General features: G+C 42.4%; 1 protein-coding gene across 4 annotated transcripts in view; it reads left to right on the top strand.

Moving 5' to 3' along the window:
• Window positions 1–21,675, top strand: part of plcb1l (phospholipase C beta 1-like) — a 273,312-nt gene that overhangs the window by 4,595 nt on the left and 247,042 nt on the right. For all 4 annotated transcript variants that reach the window (XR_013934755.1, XM_080453637.1, XM_080453638.1 and 1 more), the window contains exon 2: window positions 11,434–11,511. Coding sequence is in view for 3 of the 4 variants with exons in the window: in XM_080453637.1 (XP_080309763.1) it covers window positions 11,434–11,511 (78 nt within the window). In the remaining variant the exon portion in view is untranslated. The remainder of the gene's footprint in view (window positions 1–11,433; window positions 11,512–21,675) is intronic.

Below are 21,675 nucleotides of genomic sequence, written 5' to 3'. Positions count from 1 at the left end.
CCGGATCCACGGATCCAGTCCGGGTTTTCTTCCTAATAAAAATAGCGAAATCAAGGAAGTTAACATTTTTGTTTTAAAAAAAACAGTACTGGGTTTGGTGATGTTCTATATTGTCTGAATTGTGTGTTAGTATACGTGCTAAAAGAGTGACTTTGAGAGCTGTTTAACCGTACAATGTAAGTCAATGAGGAGTATATTTAGAATGATCAATTTCTAATCAATGGAGCAATTATTTTTGATTTCTTGTCCACCTTTGGAGTTACATCATGGCAAGGTAACTACACAACCTAAACCTCTACCAAAGTGGTCTTGCCCTTTTAACCACTTTAATCATATTTTATACTTTGGCAATAAATAGATATCAATTTGGGGTCCTTGCCATGAAAAAGTTTGAGAACCACTGCTGAGTTACAAATCTATAAATTAACCCTCAGGATTTTACTGTGTACATTACTGCTGGATTGTGGATGGAAGGTGCAAAACAAAACATTGTGTTTATACAACCCCTGATTTTGAGGGAGGCTGGCTTAGAATGTATGATTTGTTTGGGTGTTATTTAAATAAGGAAACGTGTGATTGCGTGCAGTAGTGTGGCTTCTCTAGAATATTCAGGTAGCATTCTTTTGCAACCACGCCGCTCGTTGTAAGTCTACCTATTGGATTGTTATGACATTATATTTGATAATAGCTGATACATTTTTTTTTTTTTTTTTACTTTTGTCACATCACTGTTTTGCCCTGTTTAGTATATACTGCAAGAATGCATAACACAGTCCTTTCTATTTGACTTTTTAATGATATTTTCTAATAATATCTAGTTAATATCTAACATCTTTCTAATGATCTTAACATAGGGCATAGGCCAGTCAATATTTCAAGCTTGTCCCCGGACACTTTTTATAAAGTTATTTATTTTCTAACGACACTGACACTTAATTTGCATGTTTGAATCATCATTTGTTTGTTTTACCCATCAGTGTTCAATTTGAACTTTTGCACAGGGTGCAGTGCACAGTAATATTTGAATGTTTACACATTTTATTGTTGCAGTGACATTTATAGCCTGTCTGCATAACTGAAGCTCTTAAGTGTTTGCCAGAACAAATGCGGTCAAAGTGCTTTATGGTTAAGTAATTCTCGTGATTTATGAAGTTGCCTCTTTCAAATGATCATTTGTTTATTTTACCCATCCATGTAAAACTTGAACTTGGTCTGCCACTCTTGTTTTCTACCATGTTTTTGCAGCCTGGGATGAATGGTGGCAACAGCTGCAATGACACTTACTTCTCTTCAGCTGTTTCTCTGTTTGGTCTTTATATGAAATAGAATTTAAACATTATTCTTTGATGCATTGAGCAAAGGTACAGTAGCATAATATGTATGTTTTAAGTTTAAAACAATTAAAACATTTCCCCGTGGAACACACATGCTCATGGGTCCACTGGTAGAGAAACATACTGATGGTTTCACATCGCAGAATAACAGCATATCAGTTCAGGGCTGCTATCAGGGTCATACCTTCTCACATCCAGCATCAAGGGATCCGGGGACATAGATTGGTGAAGCAATAGGAAGCGGCGCTGGAATCCAACCGCCTGGGTTTGGATCCGCCCTTCAAGACCATCGATAGGGCTCGCTCTTTCAGGCCAATACGGCAGTAGTTCTCAAACCTTTTCGTGCCAAGGACCCCCAAATTGATAGGTATTTGCCTGCGGACCCCCATCTGAAAATGTTTTGTGCCAGGGACCCCCAGAACACAAGATTTGTGTTAAACAAAGTTCTAAATGATTCAAAATGAGCAGATGTACGAGCTCGCGCTGCTAGCTTGTAGATCTGCTATTTTTGAATAGCAGATCAACGTAAATGGATACAATGGTTAAAATGAAAGTGATGCTATATTGCCTACTTTTGCTGGGGACCCCCTTGGAACCCCCCCCAAGGACTCCTGGGGGGGGTCCCCGGGCCCCACTTTGAGAACCAATGCTATACGGAACCATAGGAAAAGCATCCATCCCAGAGCGGTGGAAATGACGTGTGTCAATGGAGAAGATATAGTTACAGCAGTGAGAGGCAGCGCTGCATTTAGAGTTGGCAAGCCGCCAGGCCCAGTCTGCAAATGCTGGAGAAATACTATAGCCTGATATGAACCCTTCGTTATGTCTATATCACACACACAACACATTATTCCTCTGCCTTTACCTGGCTGTCTGCTGCTACAATTTTTTCAATGTACAATTATATACAGTATATCTTTTCTTTTTATTTGGCCTCTCGCCCTATTACCCGTCTGACCCTTATGTTATCTTTAACAATGCACCGCCTTGCCATAGCTCCTTGGCTTTCAGGTCAATATCTTTTACCTTTTGATGTTCTGAATGCCATTAATGATCTCTAAGTGTGTAGTTGCCCTGGCTTAGATGGTATAGAAAGCAACTTTCTTAAACTAGCTCCACACATTCTTATGTACCCTCTCTGCGATCTTTTTTGAATCTTCTTCATCAACTTGAACAATCAACAATGAAATACGAATCACTCCTCTGCACAACGCGGGCAATGCAATGGATCCCAATAACTACAGACCAATTTCAATCTGTTTGTAACCCAGGTTTCTGTGTCAAAACAATGCTGTAAATCAAATGTATTGGCGTCACTGCTGTCTGTGAATTCCTGTTGGTGGGGATTCCAGTCACAGCAATCAGCATTCACTGACTAGTCACACCAGCATTCAGTAATCACCAACTAGTCTGCAATTGGCAATCACTGACCAGCCACACCCTAGTAAACACAGTGTCAGCCTTCAGCAGTGTGTGAGGTGAATGCAGGTTCACAACACACAGGAGCTGCTGCAGGTCTGTACCAAACAATTGTTCACATTCTGGACATTCTTACCAACTTGAACTAAAACTAGTTCTAATGCTGCCTTTTTAGATTTCCACCACCTACACTACCTCATTGCTGGTTGAAATCAATAACTGTGACTGAGATCAGATTGCTGAATTGGTGAGTGACATGAGGTTGATTTTTTTGGTTTGAAATGTTTATTCTGATTTAAACATTTGTTTTTGGTTGAAATGTAAAAGATGTATTTAAAATGTAATGCTTGTACAGTAGATTATCAGTGAGCTTGTGGATCGGCTGTTTTGAGTTGGTTATCATTTTGCTTGTTTTGCAAAGTATTTATTTGGCCTTTTTGTATACAGGCCAGGTTTGCCCATGCCATGTGTGAAGATGAGCTTGATGGCGAGCTAACCACAACCCACTAAGAGTGTTCCTCTTAGAATCCTCTACACTACTCTGAATCCCAGCTCTTTGTCCTGCCAGGGCAGCTAGGCCAAACTGCAGCAGCTACACCCCATTCCCCCATATCTCACACACACATTACCCTTTGACTTCGACTATTGACTGCCTCAAGGACGATTGGGAAGGAAAGGTTTAAAAGACTTGAGCTGCTGATGGATAGAGCCTTGGATGGAATGAGTTGAATACATGTTGAACAGCCGTATTGTTGTAAGGGCATAAGCGCAGTGATTTCTTATTTTATTTTTATATATGTCATGACATCCACCATCAGTAGAAGAAATTAAGAACCCAACACTACATACAGTAGCTGCTTAAAATGCCTTATTTTATGATTATTCTTACATATTTTTACTAGCATTTTCTCAGAAAGCTATCAATCTGTCAATCCTTTCCGTGTCCGGGCCGGGTGAGCTTCCCCATGTTGAGTCAAATTAAGCCGCAGGCTCCACTCCTGGTGGTGCCCTTCTGTCAATTCCTCTTCATCCTCTTATTCAGCATTGCAACCATACTCCCCCCGGAACCCAAAGACTTTGGTTTCCCGGGCGTTGCTTCTATACATGGTATAATTTGTATCTGCACTACGGTCTCTTTGAGTGGTTAATGTTGTCATCAGTGTAATTTGCCTCCATTTACCTTCTAAAAGCAGTTACTAGTCCATATTATCAATATATACTTTATATCCTCTATGTTGTCATCAGTGTAATTTGCCTCCATTTACCTTCTGAAAGCAGTTACTAGTCCATAATAGCAATATATACTTTATATCCTCTAAGCATTATGAGGATATTATTATTATATATATTGTTATATTTTGGCGAACTAGCCAGGAGGAGGTTATTGATGTACAACATTTAAAGGTCCACTCATATTAATATTGAGAGACTGTAATAATAACATGGCGGTATTTGGAAAAAGAATTGTATAAAAATTCCAAACGCAGTATTGGTGACTGGGGGGTAATTGAAACGGAGGATTCCAGTCTGCAGCAGAGTGGCTGTGTTGTTCCTCCCCTGTCGCAGCTGAAGCAGCAGCATCTCTCCTGGGAATCTTCACCTCTTCAAACAGGGGACAGAGTTCACCACGTAGTAGAGCCTCCAAAGACCCTTTTCTGGTTGTCCAGTACTCTGCAGAACGGCATTTGACCTGACTGCTCTGGGTGCTGTCCAATGAAGTTGAACACAGATGCTGGTTATTGCTCAGTGCTCTCGCAACCGCTCATTGAAGCGTTTCCGTCTCCCCGACGACCTCCGACAGCTCTGTGTACGTCAGTTGTCTCTAAAACATTGGGCATTTTCTGGAGGTAGAAGCGCCTCTTATCCAGCAGCTCAAGACAGCCGGCGTTCCCACAGATCCTGGAGGTTCCCCTCTGTCACAGAGTCCTACACACGAGAACATCCTGCATTCTGGATCGTCTTATCCACATTCTCCTGGAGGTTAGGGGTGGGCGATATTGAAAAATATAATCTCACCATATTTTTCAAGCAGTATCATGATAAGATGATATTCATCACGATTATTTTTTTAGGATTATTATTAATAACATGTATGATATATTACATTTGTATGATCTTGTAATAACCATGGGGCACGTATACTCATTATATAATAATCATATAATATAATTAATCATCATATATCTTACTAATTAATGTGTTCACAGGCTCCAGATAGATAGATGGATAGATAGATATAATATTAGTTTTTATGCTGCTGATCCATCATGTGACATTCAGTGTAGGCTGCTCGATGGTGAGTTAGTAGTGTAGCTCACAGAGCTTGTAGAGCTGATATTTTCAAAACTTTTGTAACCCCAGCAGGTTGCCCACTGTGATTATGTGACTGCTATCATGATCGGTAGACAGGTTCTGATGAGGGGTTGGAAGGATGCTGGGAGTCCTTCTTTCCAAGACTGGTTGGTAGAGATTGGCAAGGTTGCTGCTTATGAGCAAATACCATATAGGAGGTCTTCACAGATTGGATAAATAAATACATCTGTAAGTGTGGAAGCTATATAATGTATATCGCTAACAGGACTTGATGTGGTGTTAGCGCAACATACTGTTATTCTTTGTTTTTTCTCCCCCCTTTTTGAACTCTTGACCATATGGCATGGGCTTACTTTTATTTTATTTGTTATTGTTGTCTATTTGTATGTCTGCTTCTTGTGTTTAACATTTTCCTTTTGTTTATCTTCTGCTTTTTTGTTAAATTTAATAAACATTGAATCATATATATTAAAAAAAAGGATTTGTATACATGTTGAACACCTGGGAAATGGGACATTCTGCATAATGAGTACTTTTTTTGTTTTAGTACATTTTGATGCCAATACTTTTACTACATTTTGAATACTGGACTTTTACTTGTAACAGAGTATTTCTGCATTGCAGTATTGATACTTAAGTAACTACACCTGAATTTTAACTTTTTTTCTTTTTTGTGTGTTTTTGGTCTCCCCTACCTCTCTTCTATCCCCAAAAATACCCCAGTTTGAACACTCAGGCTTTCACAGCAAATCTGGGGTTTTCTGTAAATTGGTCTCAAAACGCCTGATGGAGGGGAAGGGAACTGGTTGGAATAACGTGTTCCTTCCACACGCTACGTCCAACCAGGGAAACTCTCCCCTGTCAGGTGATAAGAAGGTCAGACGGCTCTCATGCATTGAAGGAGGCATGAGCTCGGCCCTGGCGCCTCTAGGTTGGCAGAGGGAAGGTAGTGCCCAGGATTACACGCTTAGGCATTGGCACTAGGGTGAAAAAATAGGGGTTACAAAATCGTGGGAAAAAAATTGTCTCAAAACAGGCCAAACTGATTTGCACCTGACGTCACGTCGGGGAACAATACCTCCCGTTTTTCAGTTCCAACCAAAAAAATATATATATATCTTTTTATTTTTTTACTTTTTCCACACAGAACCAGGAGATAACATGCATACAAACTGGCTCAATAGCGCCCTGTGCCAAACAGGACAATGTGGTATTGCAGGTGAAAGTGCTTTATAAGCCAGAGAGAAGTTATTTGAAATGAGTATATCTGAGTCTTGATTTAGGCTCAAACCTTTTGAAAAACGTTTGAGGGACATATATTAAATATTATTATTTTTAATTCATGGTGTAGATCCTTAAAGTGACACAGATGCGCTCCAGGTCTTAATGGGTTAAATAACTTTCCATTGTGATCGTCTCGTTGGTACTTTTCAACGATTCAGTATTTAGTTAACTTTCACAACATTTAAAAAATAGATCTACAAGCTCTCAACGCGAGCTTGTAGATCAGCTATTTTTGTTTTGCGTGACACTGTAGTATATACTTACCAAAAAACGGGGAAATCTGGGTATACAAGGTCTCTGCCCGACAGCAGCAATATATTAAATGAAATAAATATGGGGAGATGAAGATGAAAGTAGATGATGTCTAAACAGGCAGATATTTCTGACCTTTGGGTCTGGCCTGTCATGGTGGCCAAGTCTAGAATCCTTTACAAGTGCTACAAAGCATCGTTATAGAGTGCAGAACAAAAATAAACGGAGGCCAAATGACTCCTCTTAAAACCCCCCCAGGTGATGCTTAATAGTACACTTTGCATGTAACAAATTATTGGAGAAACCATAGAGCGTCAGTAGTACTCGCTAATACCTCCCCGAGTCACAAGCTGCTGCCAAATGTCTTGATGTCGACCTCCTAATCCTTTAATGATCAAAAGTCAATAAAAAAACGTGAGCAGTGTCCCTGCGGTATCGCTTTAACAACACATTCATGTGTAATCTGCAAAGTGATATAGCACTTATACAGTATGTTGCCTTTTCACATAGACTCATGAGACAATCCATGCTAAAGCCTTCATAATGGCATAATGTACTTGGCCATAGGAGAATATTATGACTGCTCTCTCACATTAGCTTGATTCATCCATCTCTTTCTTCACTTCTTTCTCTACCTTTTCCTCTTTCGCTCTCTCTCTCTCTCTCTTCCCAGACAAGGGGCCATGCAGTCCATCAATCCATTTGTCATGGCCGCTGGAGGAATGTTAGCCGTGGTTTTGGGGGAAGTAGAATAGGCTCATTATAATTGCCATCTTACATTATCATTTTATGAAGTTATCCCAGAGCAATTTACTGTTACATAGTTATATGAGGGATGGAGGGCGAGGCGTTCCTCCATTTGTAACATTAGCAGAGCCACAAGTTGGGGTCTGTGGCACACCGTACACACACACACACACACACACACATCTCTGCTGCAGTGCATCAGAGCAGAGATCAAGACTAGCCCATTAAGACCTGAAGCCGATTCTACAAATGTCTTCTAAATCCTAACAGTTTTCTGAAAAAACGTATGTTGCTATATCAGTGGTGCTCAAACCTTTTCATGTCAAGGACCCCCAACATGATATGTATTTGGCCACGGACACCCATCTCAAAATATGTTGTTCCAGGGACTCCCAGGTGCAAAGATTTGAGTTAAAATGTTCGCTTTAAAACAATATCTATTCAAAGATTTGCACATATTTTCACGATTTAAAAAAAATAGCATATCTACAAGCTTGTAGCGCGGCATGAGCTTGTAGATATGCTATTTTTGAATAGCCAAAGTGTAAAATAATGCTTAGCTCAAATCAAAAAGTGACACAGATGCGTTCCAGGTCTCAATGGGTTAAAGTATAGGGAGGGAGCGATGACCGTGTCGACCCGCAATCGCAATGTCCCCATTTAAATTTTGTCTGGATACAAAATCATTAATAATTAAGAAAAGAATAGGGGTTCAGCTACAGTATAGCTAACAGTACTGCATGAATCCAGCCATTTATGATGAGCTGCGGCTGTTACTGTCCAGTCAAGCCTGTAACGAACGTGCGGGTTAATCATGCGAAAATTCATCTGAAGCGATTCCTCTCCCGTCTGTAATAGACTTCACGGGCACGGCGCGTTGCCATGGCAAACGCCGCTCTTATCAAAACGCCCTCTGATGCCCCGACTGTCTGTCCATTTCCAGGCATCAAACACCTCAGCCGTTTTACGCCTCTCTGCTCCTCGTTTTCATTTTCTCTTTTTTCTCCCTTCAACTCGCTCCCTCCCTCTCTCTCTCTCTCTCTCATTTATATTGTGTCAGTTCTGGCCTCTCGCTTTGCTGGGGCTTCATGCAGCCACAGAAATCAATAGCAGTCCATCACAGAGCAGGTGCAGCGCGTTCCCACGACGAATCTCTGATTGGCTCATTAACCCATTAAGGCCGGGAACGCATCTGTGTCATTTTAAGATTTCTTTGGGCTATTCAAAAATAGCAGATATACAAGCTCATAGAGCGGCACCGAGTGCCGCGCTATGAGCTTGTAGATCTGCTATTTTTGGAAAACAATCGTGAAAATGTGTGCAAATCTTTGAATATATATATATATACATTTTTAACTCAAATCTTTGAATCTGGGGGGTCCCTGGAACAAAATATTTTGAGATGGGGGTCCGCAGCCAAATACATGGCATTTTGGGGGTCCTTGACATGAAAAAAGTTTGAGAACCACTGATATTATAGCAACATAGGTTTTTTCAAAAAACTGTTAGTATTTAGAAGACATTTGTAAAATCCCCAGAAGCAAAGATTTGAGTTAAACATTTTCACTTAAAAAAAATATATATATATATTCAAAAGATTTGCACAAATGCACACAATTTTTCAAAAATCTACAAGCTCATAGCGCAGCACTCTATGAGCTTGTAGATCTGCTATTTTTGAATAGCCAACAAAAATCAGAAAATGACACACCAGATGCGTTCCCGGTCTTAAAGGGTTAAAGTAAGAGATGATTCTCGAGAGCGCGGCGGCTCGGCTCAGTCTCAGACTCCCGGGTGCTTTATTGCAGAGTATCAGGTTCAAACAAGGTATCCGTGGTTCCACCGGCAGATACTCCTCGAAAAGATCCCGAGAGACCCCGAGAGACCCCGAAACGATAAGAGGCGGGGAGGAGAGCGAGCGGCTGCACTGCCATCAAACGTACGCTGGGGGACCGTAGATATACTGTACATTTATGAGAAAAGAACAGCTCTCTGGTCTTTGTCATAACATGTACAGTCCTAGTATGGTCACAGCCCCGAATCTCCAGGCAATTAGGGCTGCGACGATTATCGATATAGATTATTTGCTTAGAGATTATTCTTTTTCTTTTTGGGGGCTTTTCTGAGCATTTATTGTAAAGCAACAGTGGAGGGAGAGACGGGAGACGTAGAAAAAGCAAGGGAGTGACATGCAGCAAATGGCCCGTCCGGCCGAGAATCGAACCGGGGACTCGGATGTCAGGCAGTAGAGCCCATGTGGTATGCGCCCTAAAACCACTTGGCTATTGGGTAGCCATTTTTCTATCAAATACGTTTTAGAATGAATCGAATAATCGTGAATCGATTTTTATATTAAAATCGATCACGTTTTATAATTGATTCAATTGATTAGTTTGATCATCGTTTACATCCCTGCAGCCAACCTCAGAACACTGCACCTCTATGTTACATATAAGATGAGAGCCCACATACTGTCCAGTAGACCAGCATGTAACAGTGAAATGTGTAAGATGTCACTGTCCAATAGGCTCTATGCACAGCAGCCATATTGGAAAGAAATTGGGCCTCTTCCTTACTGCCTTCACAGGTCTTACCAGTGATACTAATGAAGGCTCTGTTCCATTCTAGTCAAACAGAGTCAGGGTGCTGATATTGTGCATGCTGGCTCACTGGAAACACTCTGTTACACTAGTGGGTCTTAACCCATTAAGACCTGGGGCCGATTCAAAAAATTCGAACACTTTAAAAAAATACATGTATTCAAAGATTTGCACACATTTTTACCGATTTTTCAAAAATAGCAGATCTACAAGCTCATAGCGCGGCACTCGGTGCCGCGCTATGAGCTTGTAGATCTGCTATTTTTTAATAGCCAAAGAAATAAAAAAATGACACAGATGCGTTCCCGTTCTTAATGGGTTAAGTTGGGGTCCAGGTACCCTCATGGTAACTTAAGGCGGTTTCAAATGGCCCCTTACGAGTGTGTAACTCTGAGAGTGTACAACTGGAACCAAATGGACCCGTTTCCATGTGTACACTTTGAGCGTTCTGGGGGTCCTTGAAATTAAAAAGTTTGAGAACCACTGTGCGACTGGAACAGAGCCTTCATTAGTATAATTGGTAAGACCTGGTGAAGGAATTTCTTTCCAATATGGCCGCTGTGCATAGAGCCCTATAGACCAGCATGTAACCGTCAAACGTGTGAGAGGTAGCAGTGGATCATTAGCCCCACGTGTGCATGATGCTGCGATAGGGAGGAACCATTAGAAGCATCACAGAGACACTTTGAAGATGTCCTCCTCACTGTGTCCAGTGGGTGTGTCTGTCCCTGTGATCTGTCAGTCGGCCATGGCTGACGGCAGACAGACAATGAGCCACTGTTCAGCTGAACCCTGGCCATTATGGACACCCAGGAGGGGGTAAAAAAAGGAAAGCCTCGTTCTTTTTATAGAAACATCCAATAATATCTGCCGTTGCCATGTGTGCCTCAGGGTCGGAGCCTGTGTGTGTGTGTGTGTGTGTGTGTGTGTGGCTCATGCTGCCAATCTGTTAGGACTATGGGAAAGATGAGAGGACATCAGCCTTGCAACAAACTTTATTGAATTGGACACCACACACACACACACACACACACACACACACACACACACGGCACTCTTCTCCATTGGTTCTTGTCACGGCCGGCAGACTAGAAGGAATCACTCGCACTGTGATGTTATCAGTTTAGAGAAACCTGTGTGCGGTACACAGGTTGACCCGCACACAGCACTTAAACATGGACACGCTGGGTCATGCTGGCTGCTGACAGGGTAGTGTGTTGTTGTTGACCACATAATAGCAATGTAACCTGGTTCAATTCCTTCCCCCTCTCTATGCTATATGCTCAGTGCCCTGTCTCTCAACACTGTTCTATATGAACCGAGACACACTGGCATGTACATACGTTTGAGAGTGTACTTTACGCACGTACACACACACACACACACACACACACACACACACACACACACACACACACACACACACACACACACACACACACACTCACACACAGAGTTCTAACAGGTTTTTTTTCTTCCACCAGGATTCAACCACGGTGACCCCGGTGACTCTAACAGTTGACCCCAAGGGTTACTTCCTGTACTGGACTGACCAGAATAAGGTAAGACGCCGGCCTTATAGCCCTTAGTTACCCATTACAAGAAGTGTACTGGATGTATCAATAAGGTAAATGTACTGGATGTGGTTTAAGCCATTAAAAGAGATGCACTGGATGTGGTTATACTCTGGGTGGGTTTTGCTGATGGTGGTAGCGATGGGGCGGGGGGTATTGATTTCCCTTCTCCGCCCCCACAGTGGTTTCTACATGGCATTTTAAAGACATCTCGTCCCATTTTACACAAATTGTACTCAAGTTATACTAATTTGGATATAAGTATCCAAATTAGGGTCCACTAATGCTCTGACAACCCACTAAATACACTGTGAATGGGTCTTGACAAGCCCAGTAGTTTTCAAAGTCCTTGGTTGGGTGGGTTCCAGTAGTTTACTTTAATTATCATTCAGTTCATTTCAAAACACACATTTGTGCAATGTGCTTCAATATCACCAGTAAGAATCTATATTTCCCATTTACAATTATGACTTTTAGATCATTTCATATGAGGATCCCTTGGACAGAATCATTTGAAATGTGGGCCCGTGACCTCATGTCAGTTCTGGGGTCTGAGACACATGAATACATTTTCACATTACCTATTAACCCATTAATACCTGGAACGCATCTGTGTCATTTTTAGATTTGAGCTAAAAGGCATTATTTTACACTTTGGCTATTCAAAAATAGCAGATCTACAAGCTCACAGCGCGGCACCGAGTGCCGCGCTACGAGCTTGTAGATCTGCTATTTTTGAAAAATCGTGAAAATGTGTGCAAATCTTTGAATATCTATTATTTTAAAGCGAATTTTTTTTACTGAAATCTTTGCTTCTTGGGGGTCCCGGGAACAAAATATTTTGAGATGGGGTTCGGCGGCCAAATACATATCATTTTGGGGGTCCTTGACATGAAAAAGTTTGAGCACCACTGACATACGTTTTTCAGAATTCTGTTTGGGATTTAGAAGACATTTGTTGAATCGGCTTCAGGTCTTAATGGGTTAAATCCTATATAGTACAATATCCCCTGACATGTGTGTTCTGACCAGAATAGCAATGGGTGGACGGGATGTATATTCAAATCTGTATTCAAATAGATTCTTGGCCGTCCGTTTGCCTGAGGTGAAATGGCTGCCCGAAATGACCTTTTTTAATAACCTTTTTTTAATGCCGCTGTGATGGCGTTGCAGTGCATGAAGCTCACAGACCTTGAAGCTGAGCTGAAATGGCATTTCGCTATGATAGTCTGATTTCCATATCTTGAGGTATTTCCAAGTGAAACATAGGAAGGTGGTACATAAGGTTATAGATTGATAGACAGACAGACAGCCAGACACAGACTAGGCTGCCCTAGCGCATCTGATATCTGGTCTAGAGGGGCGGGTTCAAAATCTCCGGAGAAAAAAATCTGTGGGATACTATTGGTTCACCGATCTGTCCGTCAGCCCCCGCCCCCGCCCTGCCCCGTGCCCCTCCTCCTCCTCCAATGTGCAAGCATTGAGAGCCCTGACCATAGACATATAAAGGTAGACGCCTCCTTTGGCTCTGAAGCGTTCGTATCTCGGGCGCGCTTCCTTGTTCCGCAGGGCTAGCCTTCCACTTCCTTCCGCTTCAGCAGGGCAAGCTGGAAACTTCCGTGTGCGTCACAGAAGGGGGGGCGTTCGGTAGGCCAATCAGAGGCAGGTGGGGTGGGTCTTTTCTTAAGAGGCAGCCGCGCAGCAACTAGTCAGTTAGACGCGCTGTGATTGGCCAGTAGTCAACGCGATGTGATTGGTCAGTAGTCAAACAGCCCGGCGGAAGAGCCTTGTTTTGAGATACCAGTCGCTACAATGAACTGCAGAGGCCAATGAGGTATCTAGGTTTCTATATCTATGGCCCTCATGATGTCACAACATTTGGAGCGACGCCCACTGCACTCTGGTTGGTTGGGGGAAATCCACCCACTTCCTATTCCAGGAACGTCAACAGGCTGGTCCAGGCTCTTATTTTTGAGCAAAACGCGAACGGAAAATAAAAGCCTGGAGATCGAGGCTAGACACAGACAGACAGACAGACGGATCTTTATTGATCCCACGCAGGTAATTTAGTTGCGATGGCGGTTACAGCAGTCACACAAATGACAAAAAGAACAGATAATGAGAACGCAGCAGGAAAGAAAGATACAGAGACATCAGTACGAGAGTCACATTTGTCCTTAGTTATTATAAGAGTCGCAAGAACAAGAGTCACGTTGGGTCATTCAAACCAAGGACAGCGCGGGATGCCTGCTGCTGTATCGAGCATTACCATCATTGTACTAGCTTCATTGCACGGTTATTAATATTTACATGCATTCATTGACACATGTATGTTACAGTTTGTTAATCAAACACAGTATTGTAGCATTTTCTTGTCATGTAAAAACGTGAAACTAACTTTAGTCACTTTAGCCCGTCTGTGTGCCCATGAGCGTTTTGGTCTCAACCCATTAAACCATTTCAACCGTTATTTTATACTTTGGCTATTAAAAAATAGCACCGAGTGCCGCGCTATGAGCTTGTAGATCTGCAATTTTTTTGAAAAATCTTGAACATTCGTGAAAATCTTTGAATAGATATATTTTTTCAAGCAAACATCTTTAACTCAAATCTTTGCTTCTGGGCTCGTCCTTGAGGCAAAATATTTTCAAATATGAATTTTGGAGGTCCTTGACAAAGTTTGAGAACCACTGAAGTTTTTCAGAAAAATGTTTTAGAAGGATTTAGAAGACATTCTTGTAGAATCGGAAACCTCAGGCCTTAATAAGGTTAAAATGAGGTGTGGCCCGGCAAATTGTTGTCATATTTATATCTTAGGTGGAGTGGGAAAAGTCGGAAAATGATCGCGTCTTAGGCCAGCTCTGACCTGGTCTAAAGGCAGACGGATGCAGTCCCCCCCGCAGTATTTACCCGTAACCATGCCACCTAACGCACTGTAGATTCGTTCGCAACGTCAAAATCCATCCGAATTCAACACATCACTCTTGTTAAACATGGTAGATGATGACATTGCTGAGAGACTCAGCATTGAGGTTCCAAAGTAATTAATGATCTGGGCCAGATTATCCATGTTGCCAATTGCGTTGGTGGCACCAGCCAATTTGCCGACTGTGCTGGGAGGCACCAGAAATGTAATGTAATCGTTTTTGTGCCCAGAAACGGCACATAAACCATTTCTCAAGCACTTGATTTTTTCATATTTCCTAATAGTAAGAAAACAGCTGTGAAGTAGGAGCTGCTGTCCGTGTTTAGACGGAGAGTGGTGAGGAGAGTGGAGAATAAGCAATCAGTTGCTAGCATTATCAAGTGGCCCTACACATAATTCCTTTTAAAGGTTTTTAAGGCACATTTATATAATGGTGTCATTGGCGACAAGAACAGATTTTCGCAGTGCAAAGCGCTGTCAGCTTAAAAATCACTTCGACAAGTGATTTTTCGACAAGCGCGGATCACCATCGTGGAACGGAGTACAACAAAAGCTGCTTTTTAACCTGATACCTGTGAGAATATTCAGTAGTGGTGTCCTCTTTTCTCCTCAGCAGTTATAGCCAAGACTTCCTTCGCAACCAGGAACAACGCGGTGAAACACTAGATCGATCTTATCAGGCGATCGGCGACCTCGCCAAGCACACCATTCGCTCTCATCGTGAGCGTGTGTGTGCGAGGAGGGCGTGTGCAGCACATTGGGGGACCGTTTCAATTCTTTTTAGTGGACTTCAGTGTGAGTCCAGTCGGACGCCATCTGCTTGGTGCAGAAATGTTGCGCCCTCGAGGCGCTGAGACCATGATTGAACTTTACTATCCAGCACTGTGCTGCTGCGATTCCATTACAGTCCACGCCCACAACTCTTCCCAGAAACTGCCCTTCTCTTCTTGCAAATAAAACTAGTCAGACAGGATGGTGGTGGAGGTTGTGTGTGTGTGCATGTGTGCGTGTGTGTGTGTGTGTATATGTGTGTGTGTGTGTGTGTGTGTGTGTGTGTGTGTGTCTGTCTGCATCAGCAGTAGCAGTCAGCGTTGGTCTAATTAATAGTTGCGTGGTATTGCCATTGATTTTATGTTTGGCCAGATGGAGGTATTTCACTGCAGCCAGACTAAAGGAGTGCTGACTGTGTCTTTCTTTACCCCTATGCAGCACACACACACACACACACACACACACACACACACACACACACACACACACACACACACACACACACACACACACACACACACACACACACACACACACACACACACACACACACACACACACACACACACACACACACACGTATGCACTTCTTAGGTTATAGGGAAAGGGTTCCATTACGTCTGGCCCTCATTGCAAATGAATACAGTAATCAGAGAGTGAGAGAGACATCTTATAGCCCTTAATACATCTAACTGATCAATTAGAGGGGCAGCACTAACATCAATAGAGAGAGAGAGAGAGAGAGAGAGAGAGAGAGAGAGAGAGAGGGGGAGAGAGACACACATACTGGACAGACAGACAGACAGACAGACAGAGCCACTTAATTTATTTCCTTTTCGTTGTTTTGTTTGCGTGCGCATATTTGTGCGCGCACGTGTGCATGCGTGTGACCGTGCATGTTTGTGTGTGTGTGTATGTACCTACTTAAGAGCATTGAAAGTGCCTCTCCAGCATCAATTCATCATCATTTCACGTGTTTCTATTATAAGGTGATGATTTTGAATGATGAGCCTTTTGAGTGTGGTTGTGTGTGTGTGTGTGTGTGTGTGTGTGTGTGTGTGTGCATAGTGTATAGGCACGCATGGCTGCGTGTGCATCTTTGCCTGTGTGTGTGTGTGTGTGTGTGTTTATATGTGTGTGTACAGAACTATCTCCCTTAGTGCAGAGCACTCAGAGGGCTGTCACACACCTAATAACTCATACTGATACAAAGCACGGCCAGCTCACAGCTCTATTAGAGTAGAAATCTCTGCTCTGCCATGGACTGCACGTGCACACGTGCGTGTTTGCGTGCGTGCACACGCTCGCACGCACACAGCCTGGTGTCCTGCAGTGTAAAAGCATTCTTGACATTCTTGGGAAACAGAGCAGAACTGTACTGAGAGTGCCTTCTGCGACTGATCCCAGTCCTAGATTGACAGTGATGGATAGAGTTCATATCCTGATCCTTTCTAATTGTGTGTGTGTGTGTGTGTGTGTCTGTGCCTGCGTGTTTATAAGATATCAGAGGATTGTGCTAGCTGAAGGTCTGTGTTGTTGTTGTTAAAGGGATTAAATTAAAGGGATAGTTCACCCAAAAAGATCACCCAAAAAAATACATTTTTTCCATCGATTAGTCACCCCATGGAGACTTGAATTTTGGATATTCTTTTTGTTTTTGTCGCATTCCTAAGCCAATAAATTGATGACCACCGGACCGGTAGGAGAAACAAATGAGACTCTTTGTGTCTCCTACCGGTGCCGGTTATCAAATTATTGGCTTGAATACGACGAAAACAAAAAAAATCTCCATGGGGTGACTAATCGATGGAAAAAGTATTTTTGGGTGTGAACTATCCCTTTAAGTACTGTAAGTGAAATAAAGTAATGTGAAGAGGTATTTATTTCTAGTCACCAAGTCATGACCACTTCAGGTCTAGAAGTTGACCATGAATTTGGCCAAAAAAGGACATGCAGAATTCTACCTTATTGCTGCATTTTCTTTTTGTTTGGCTTTTCATTTTCTCCATAGTGTAGTCATAGCCACTTCCTCCCATGTATTAGGGCTGTCACGATTTACACATTTAAGTTGACGATTAATTGTCACTCAAATAATTGAGATTGACGATTTAATTGTGTTTCTGTCGTTGAAAATGTATGGAACATTATGAATAAAAATTACATTTCTGTTTGGCTTTTAGCCTTCGTAAACAAAAGCTGCACGGGCAGATATGACAAATAACACATATTTAAAGGTAGGGTAAGTGATTTTCTTTGGTTAAAATAAGTGTTAATTAGCTCTATATTCTGATAGTACTCATTGCTATAGAGTGTTTGTTCAGTAAAAGGAGTCCTTGTCTCTCCAGCTCTTTATAAAACAGAAAATGCATTTTCGTTTCAGTTTCATTTCCAATTGTATCCAATCAGGATAGAGAACTCAATCAGGATATAGATTAAACAAGTGAAATTGGAAGTGATGACACTAAGAAATGAGCTGGCAAAATTGGAACTGGAACGCTATAAAAATGAAGCTTAAAATGGGTACTTTCTCCTGATTGGCTGAGATTTTGACACCTACCGGAAAATGTATTTTCTCTTTATTAAAGAGCTGGAGAGACGGGGAGACTCCTGTTACTGAACAAACACTCTATAGCAATGATTACTATCAGAATATAGTATTTTAACCTTTTAACAAAATACTTTTTGTTTTAACCCAAAAAAATCACTTCCTACCTTTAATTACTTTACACTTAAAAATAAACATTAATAGTGGAAATAGCCGATCTATAAGCTCAAAACGCGTCGCATTGCGACGCGTTTTGAGCTTATAGATCTGTTATTTCCACAATTTGACATTTTCTGAAAATATCTGTCATTTCTTTACATGGAATTGATTATGACGATTATGCAAAAATATTTGCGATTATATAGAATAATTGCGATTAGACGATTATGTACTAATTGTGACAGGCCTACTATGTATGTAGGCTGTGGTCTCTGTCGCTGTTCCAACAACAGGGAGTTCTCCTCCCTGCTGATCAGCGCCCTGACCAGCCCAGTATAGGAGTCATTAGTACGAGTGACAAGGACACAATACCTGCCTGGCTCTCCCACCTGCCAACACTGCTAAATTGTGCTCTTTATTGGATCCCCCAGGTCACGATGGAGAGGTAACGGGGCTGCTGCTGCCGTGGTGGGCTAAGCGTTTCTCTGTTACACCACCCAGATATGACCCCTCTGCTACGTTTTCATCTTTCATGTTTGAGTTAAAGTAGGCCTGTGCTGATCCTCGTGAATGTCCTCAATGTGTTGACATAGTTGGAGGTTATCAGATAATAACAGTAGGCAGTTATTTACTTGGGACCGGCGTTCTACCTACCCTGACGCAATGTGTTTGATAGCACAATCTGTGTTGTTCTTGGTCCGTGAACCTGTGAGAACGCCTCACCACCCACTGTTTGGTCAGGACGACCCACCGGTTCACTCTGTTCTGTATCATTTAGTTAGTGGTTGGTAGGGATTTCACCAGCTAGTCCAGTAGTCGACTACTTTTTGGGAGTAGTTAATGACTATTTAAAAATCAGTAAATCAAACCATGGAGGCTCGCACTCAGAAGTAAAAGTACATCATTTTTATTTTTCCATATGCCTCAAATTGACAACATAGGAAACGTTTGTCATATTTTTTTCAACAATTTGGACTTTTATTTATGAGTTATTTATGAGTGTGACTCTCCATGGTTAAATTTGTTGCATATGTTTTTTTGGAAAACGCCCCAGAGTTTGTCAGAGCGCGGTGGTAGAGTTAAGTTGACTTAAAATCAGTAGTCATGAATGTCCTAGTAGTTAGTTAGTTAGTTAGTAAGTAATTGCGAACGCGGAAGGGGGCGCGGCGAAGCCGCGCCTCCGACCAAGTGGAGCTTACTATATCATCGTGCTTGCGGTGTGGCATATTTATGGTCTCTTTCCGTCTGTGTTCACGCTCTCATTCTCTCATTGGCTCGCCGGCGAGAGATTGCGCCTCATCCCATTGGTTCACCGATCTGTCCGTCAACCCCCGCCCCGTTAACACAACATTACGAGCGACGCCCACTGCACTCTGGTTGGTTGCGAAATGAAACACTTCCTCATACCGAGTACACCGACCCGCTGGGCCAGGCTTTTATTTTTTAGCAAAACTAAGCAATAAAAGCCTGGAGATCGAGGCGAATCTGCGTTCGCCTCCAGCGTTCGCGCGTCTTACTTGTATTGGTTAACGAATATGGTTTACAAATGAATGATACAGCCCTTGTGGGGCGGCTGTAGCTGAGTGGATAGAGTGGACGTCTGGACATAGGAAGGTCTCTGGGAGAGATACACAGAGGAGTACACCATATACTTATGTGTCGAATTGTCCCTGAGCAAGACACTTACAGTATACCCTGATCTCCCCATGTGCTCTCATCTTAGCCAGCTGAGCAGCCATCTGATGGGTGAAGAAGTAAAAGTAATTTCCCCTCCCCCTTAGGGTCCAGAAAATACTCCCTTTCCCCCTTTCAAAGTTTAAAGAATTTAGCAAGCGGTGAAAGCGATATCAGTAGAACGAACAGAGACATCCTGTTCTTGAATCGGTTCATTGTAGTTCAGTATTTCTTTTTTTTCTCTCTTTTTTTGGTGGATTTTTATCCCCCTCCGATAGGAATCGTAGCCAGGAAGGAGAGGATCGAGCAACACAGGGGTATCTGCTTAAACCTCTTGGATTTGAGCCCATTCAATTATTGTACCTGGCCTTCTCGGCTATCGACCCACTGAACAGCTCAATGACCGCACAACAGGCTCAGCTGTGTGTGTTTTGCATTTCCTTGTCTTTCCTCTGTGAACCAGAAACAGGTGTGAACTATGCGAGTTGCGAGAGAAGTCGCTCTGTCTCCCGTCTCTCTAGCACGCCGATCTGTTTTTAAACAGGCGGTTGGTATGTAAACTCATGTGGTCATAATTCTCCCTTGTTTGTATGCATTTGTCTCCGAGTCCATTTGGCCTGCGTTTTATGTCTTCCCCCCGTGCGTGCGCTGTGCTCCATCCTCGCTGGCCCCCGTGCATGAGCCCTGCTGGTTTTTTACACACACAACGTGTCGTGCACACAGATGGACATATTTGTGTGTGCAAAGCACGCAGAGAGGCAATTTAATCACATGTGTCGATGGATGCTTGTCAAGAGGGCCATTCGGCAAAGCATAAATTAACCTGAAAACCCTCCACCAGACAAAACTTCCCCACCCTAATTTTGTCATGAAACCACGTACGGTTGTGGTTTCGAAATTGTACCAAACGGTCAGACTACTGGCCTATTCTTATGAAGGCAATGTAAAATGAAATCGGAAGTGACAGCGAGCACAAAAACATCCCAGAGACCATACATGTAGTTTACTCTCCTCTACAGTCACCTATTAATTACATTTTTAATGAAAACCTTTGGAGCCTAGATTTGTCAACCGACCAGCCAGTCAAATTGCAACCGTCCCTCCGGACGATGGGATCGTACTGAACTGTCACCTTTAGCCAAATGCCTTTTCAAGAGGAGCTCAAAATGCACTTATTCCTCAAATATGTGTTAATTTAACCTTGGTTCAATTTGTGAACTCGTCACTCGAGTTAAATTAACATAAAAAATTTAAAAAGGGCAATGCTCGTGGACTGTACAGTGCATAGAGGAGGTCTTCATGAATCTATGTATAATTTATGTGAACATAAATATCGGATTGGGGCTTTAAGCCTTTCTTGGCCTTTCATGGCTTTAAAAAGAGGAAGCACGCTACAGTTGAGGAATGGTGATGATCAATTTACATGGGTTTCTATTTTGAGTCGATATCTGTCATCTTCAACAACAATAGAGCACTTGTCTGCTTGGATACACGACACGGGTTGTGTTTAAAAATTGCACCAGGGTGCAGTCCCCTTAAAGTAACACTGTCCACTGTGATGATCCCATGTTGTGGTGGTTTTTGTCTACTTTACATACACACACATCCCAGTTATCACGGTGTCATGGCAACCATATAATTGCATGAAATGTTACTGAGACGCAGCACATTTATTTGACTATAATTTTTACATATTGGATGCCTGTGTACGTATGAAAGTGCACATGCATGGATACACACACAAGGACATACACTTGCATGCACACACACACACACACACACACATACACTTGCATGCACACACACACACACACACACACACACACACACACACACACACACACACACACACACACACACACACACACACACACACACACACACACACATATATGCTGGCATGGTTATGCAAACGCACAGATGCACGCACGCACGCACGCACGCACGCACGCACGCACGCACGCACGCACGCACGGTAAACACGGTAAACACAGTGAGAGAAACATCCTAGTGCTATCCAAACAGCAACAGGTGTCTGTTTGAGAGGTTATAAATAATGCGTCTTCCTATTCGTTTA

Source organism: Gymnoscopelus braueri (assembly GCF_963280865.1).
Source record: "Gymnoscopelus braueri genome assembly, chromosome: 16".
Classification (NCBI taxonomy): domain Eukaryota; kingdom Metazoa; phylum Chordata; class Actinopteri; order Myctophiformes; family Myctophidae; genus Gymnoscopelus; species Gymnoscopelus braueri.
This window is presented reverse-complemented; position numbering and strand designations above follow the sequence as displayed.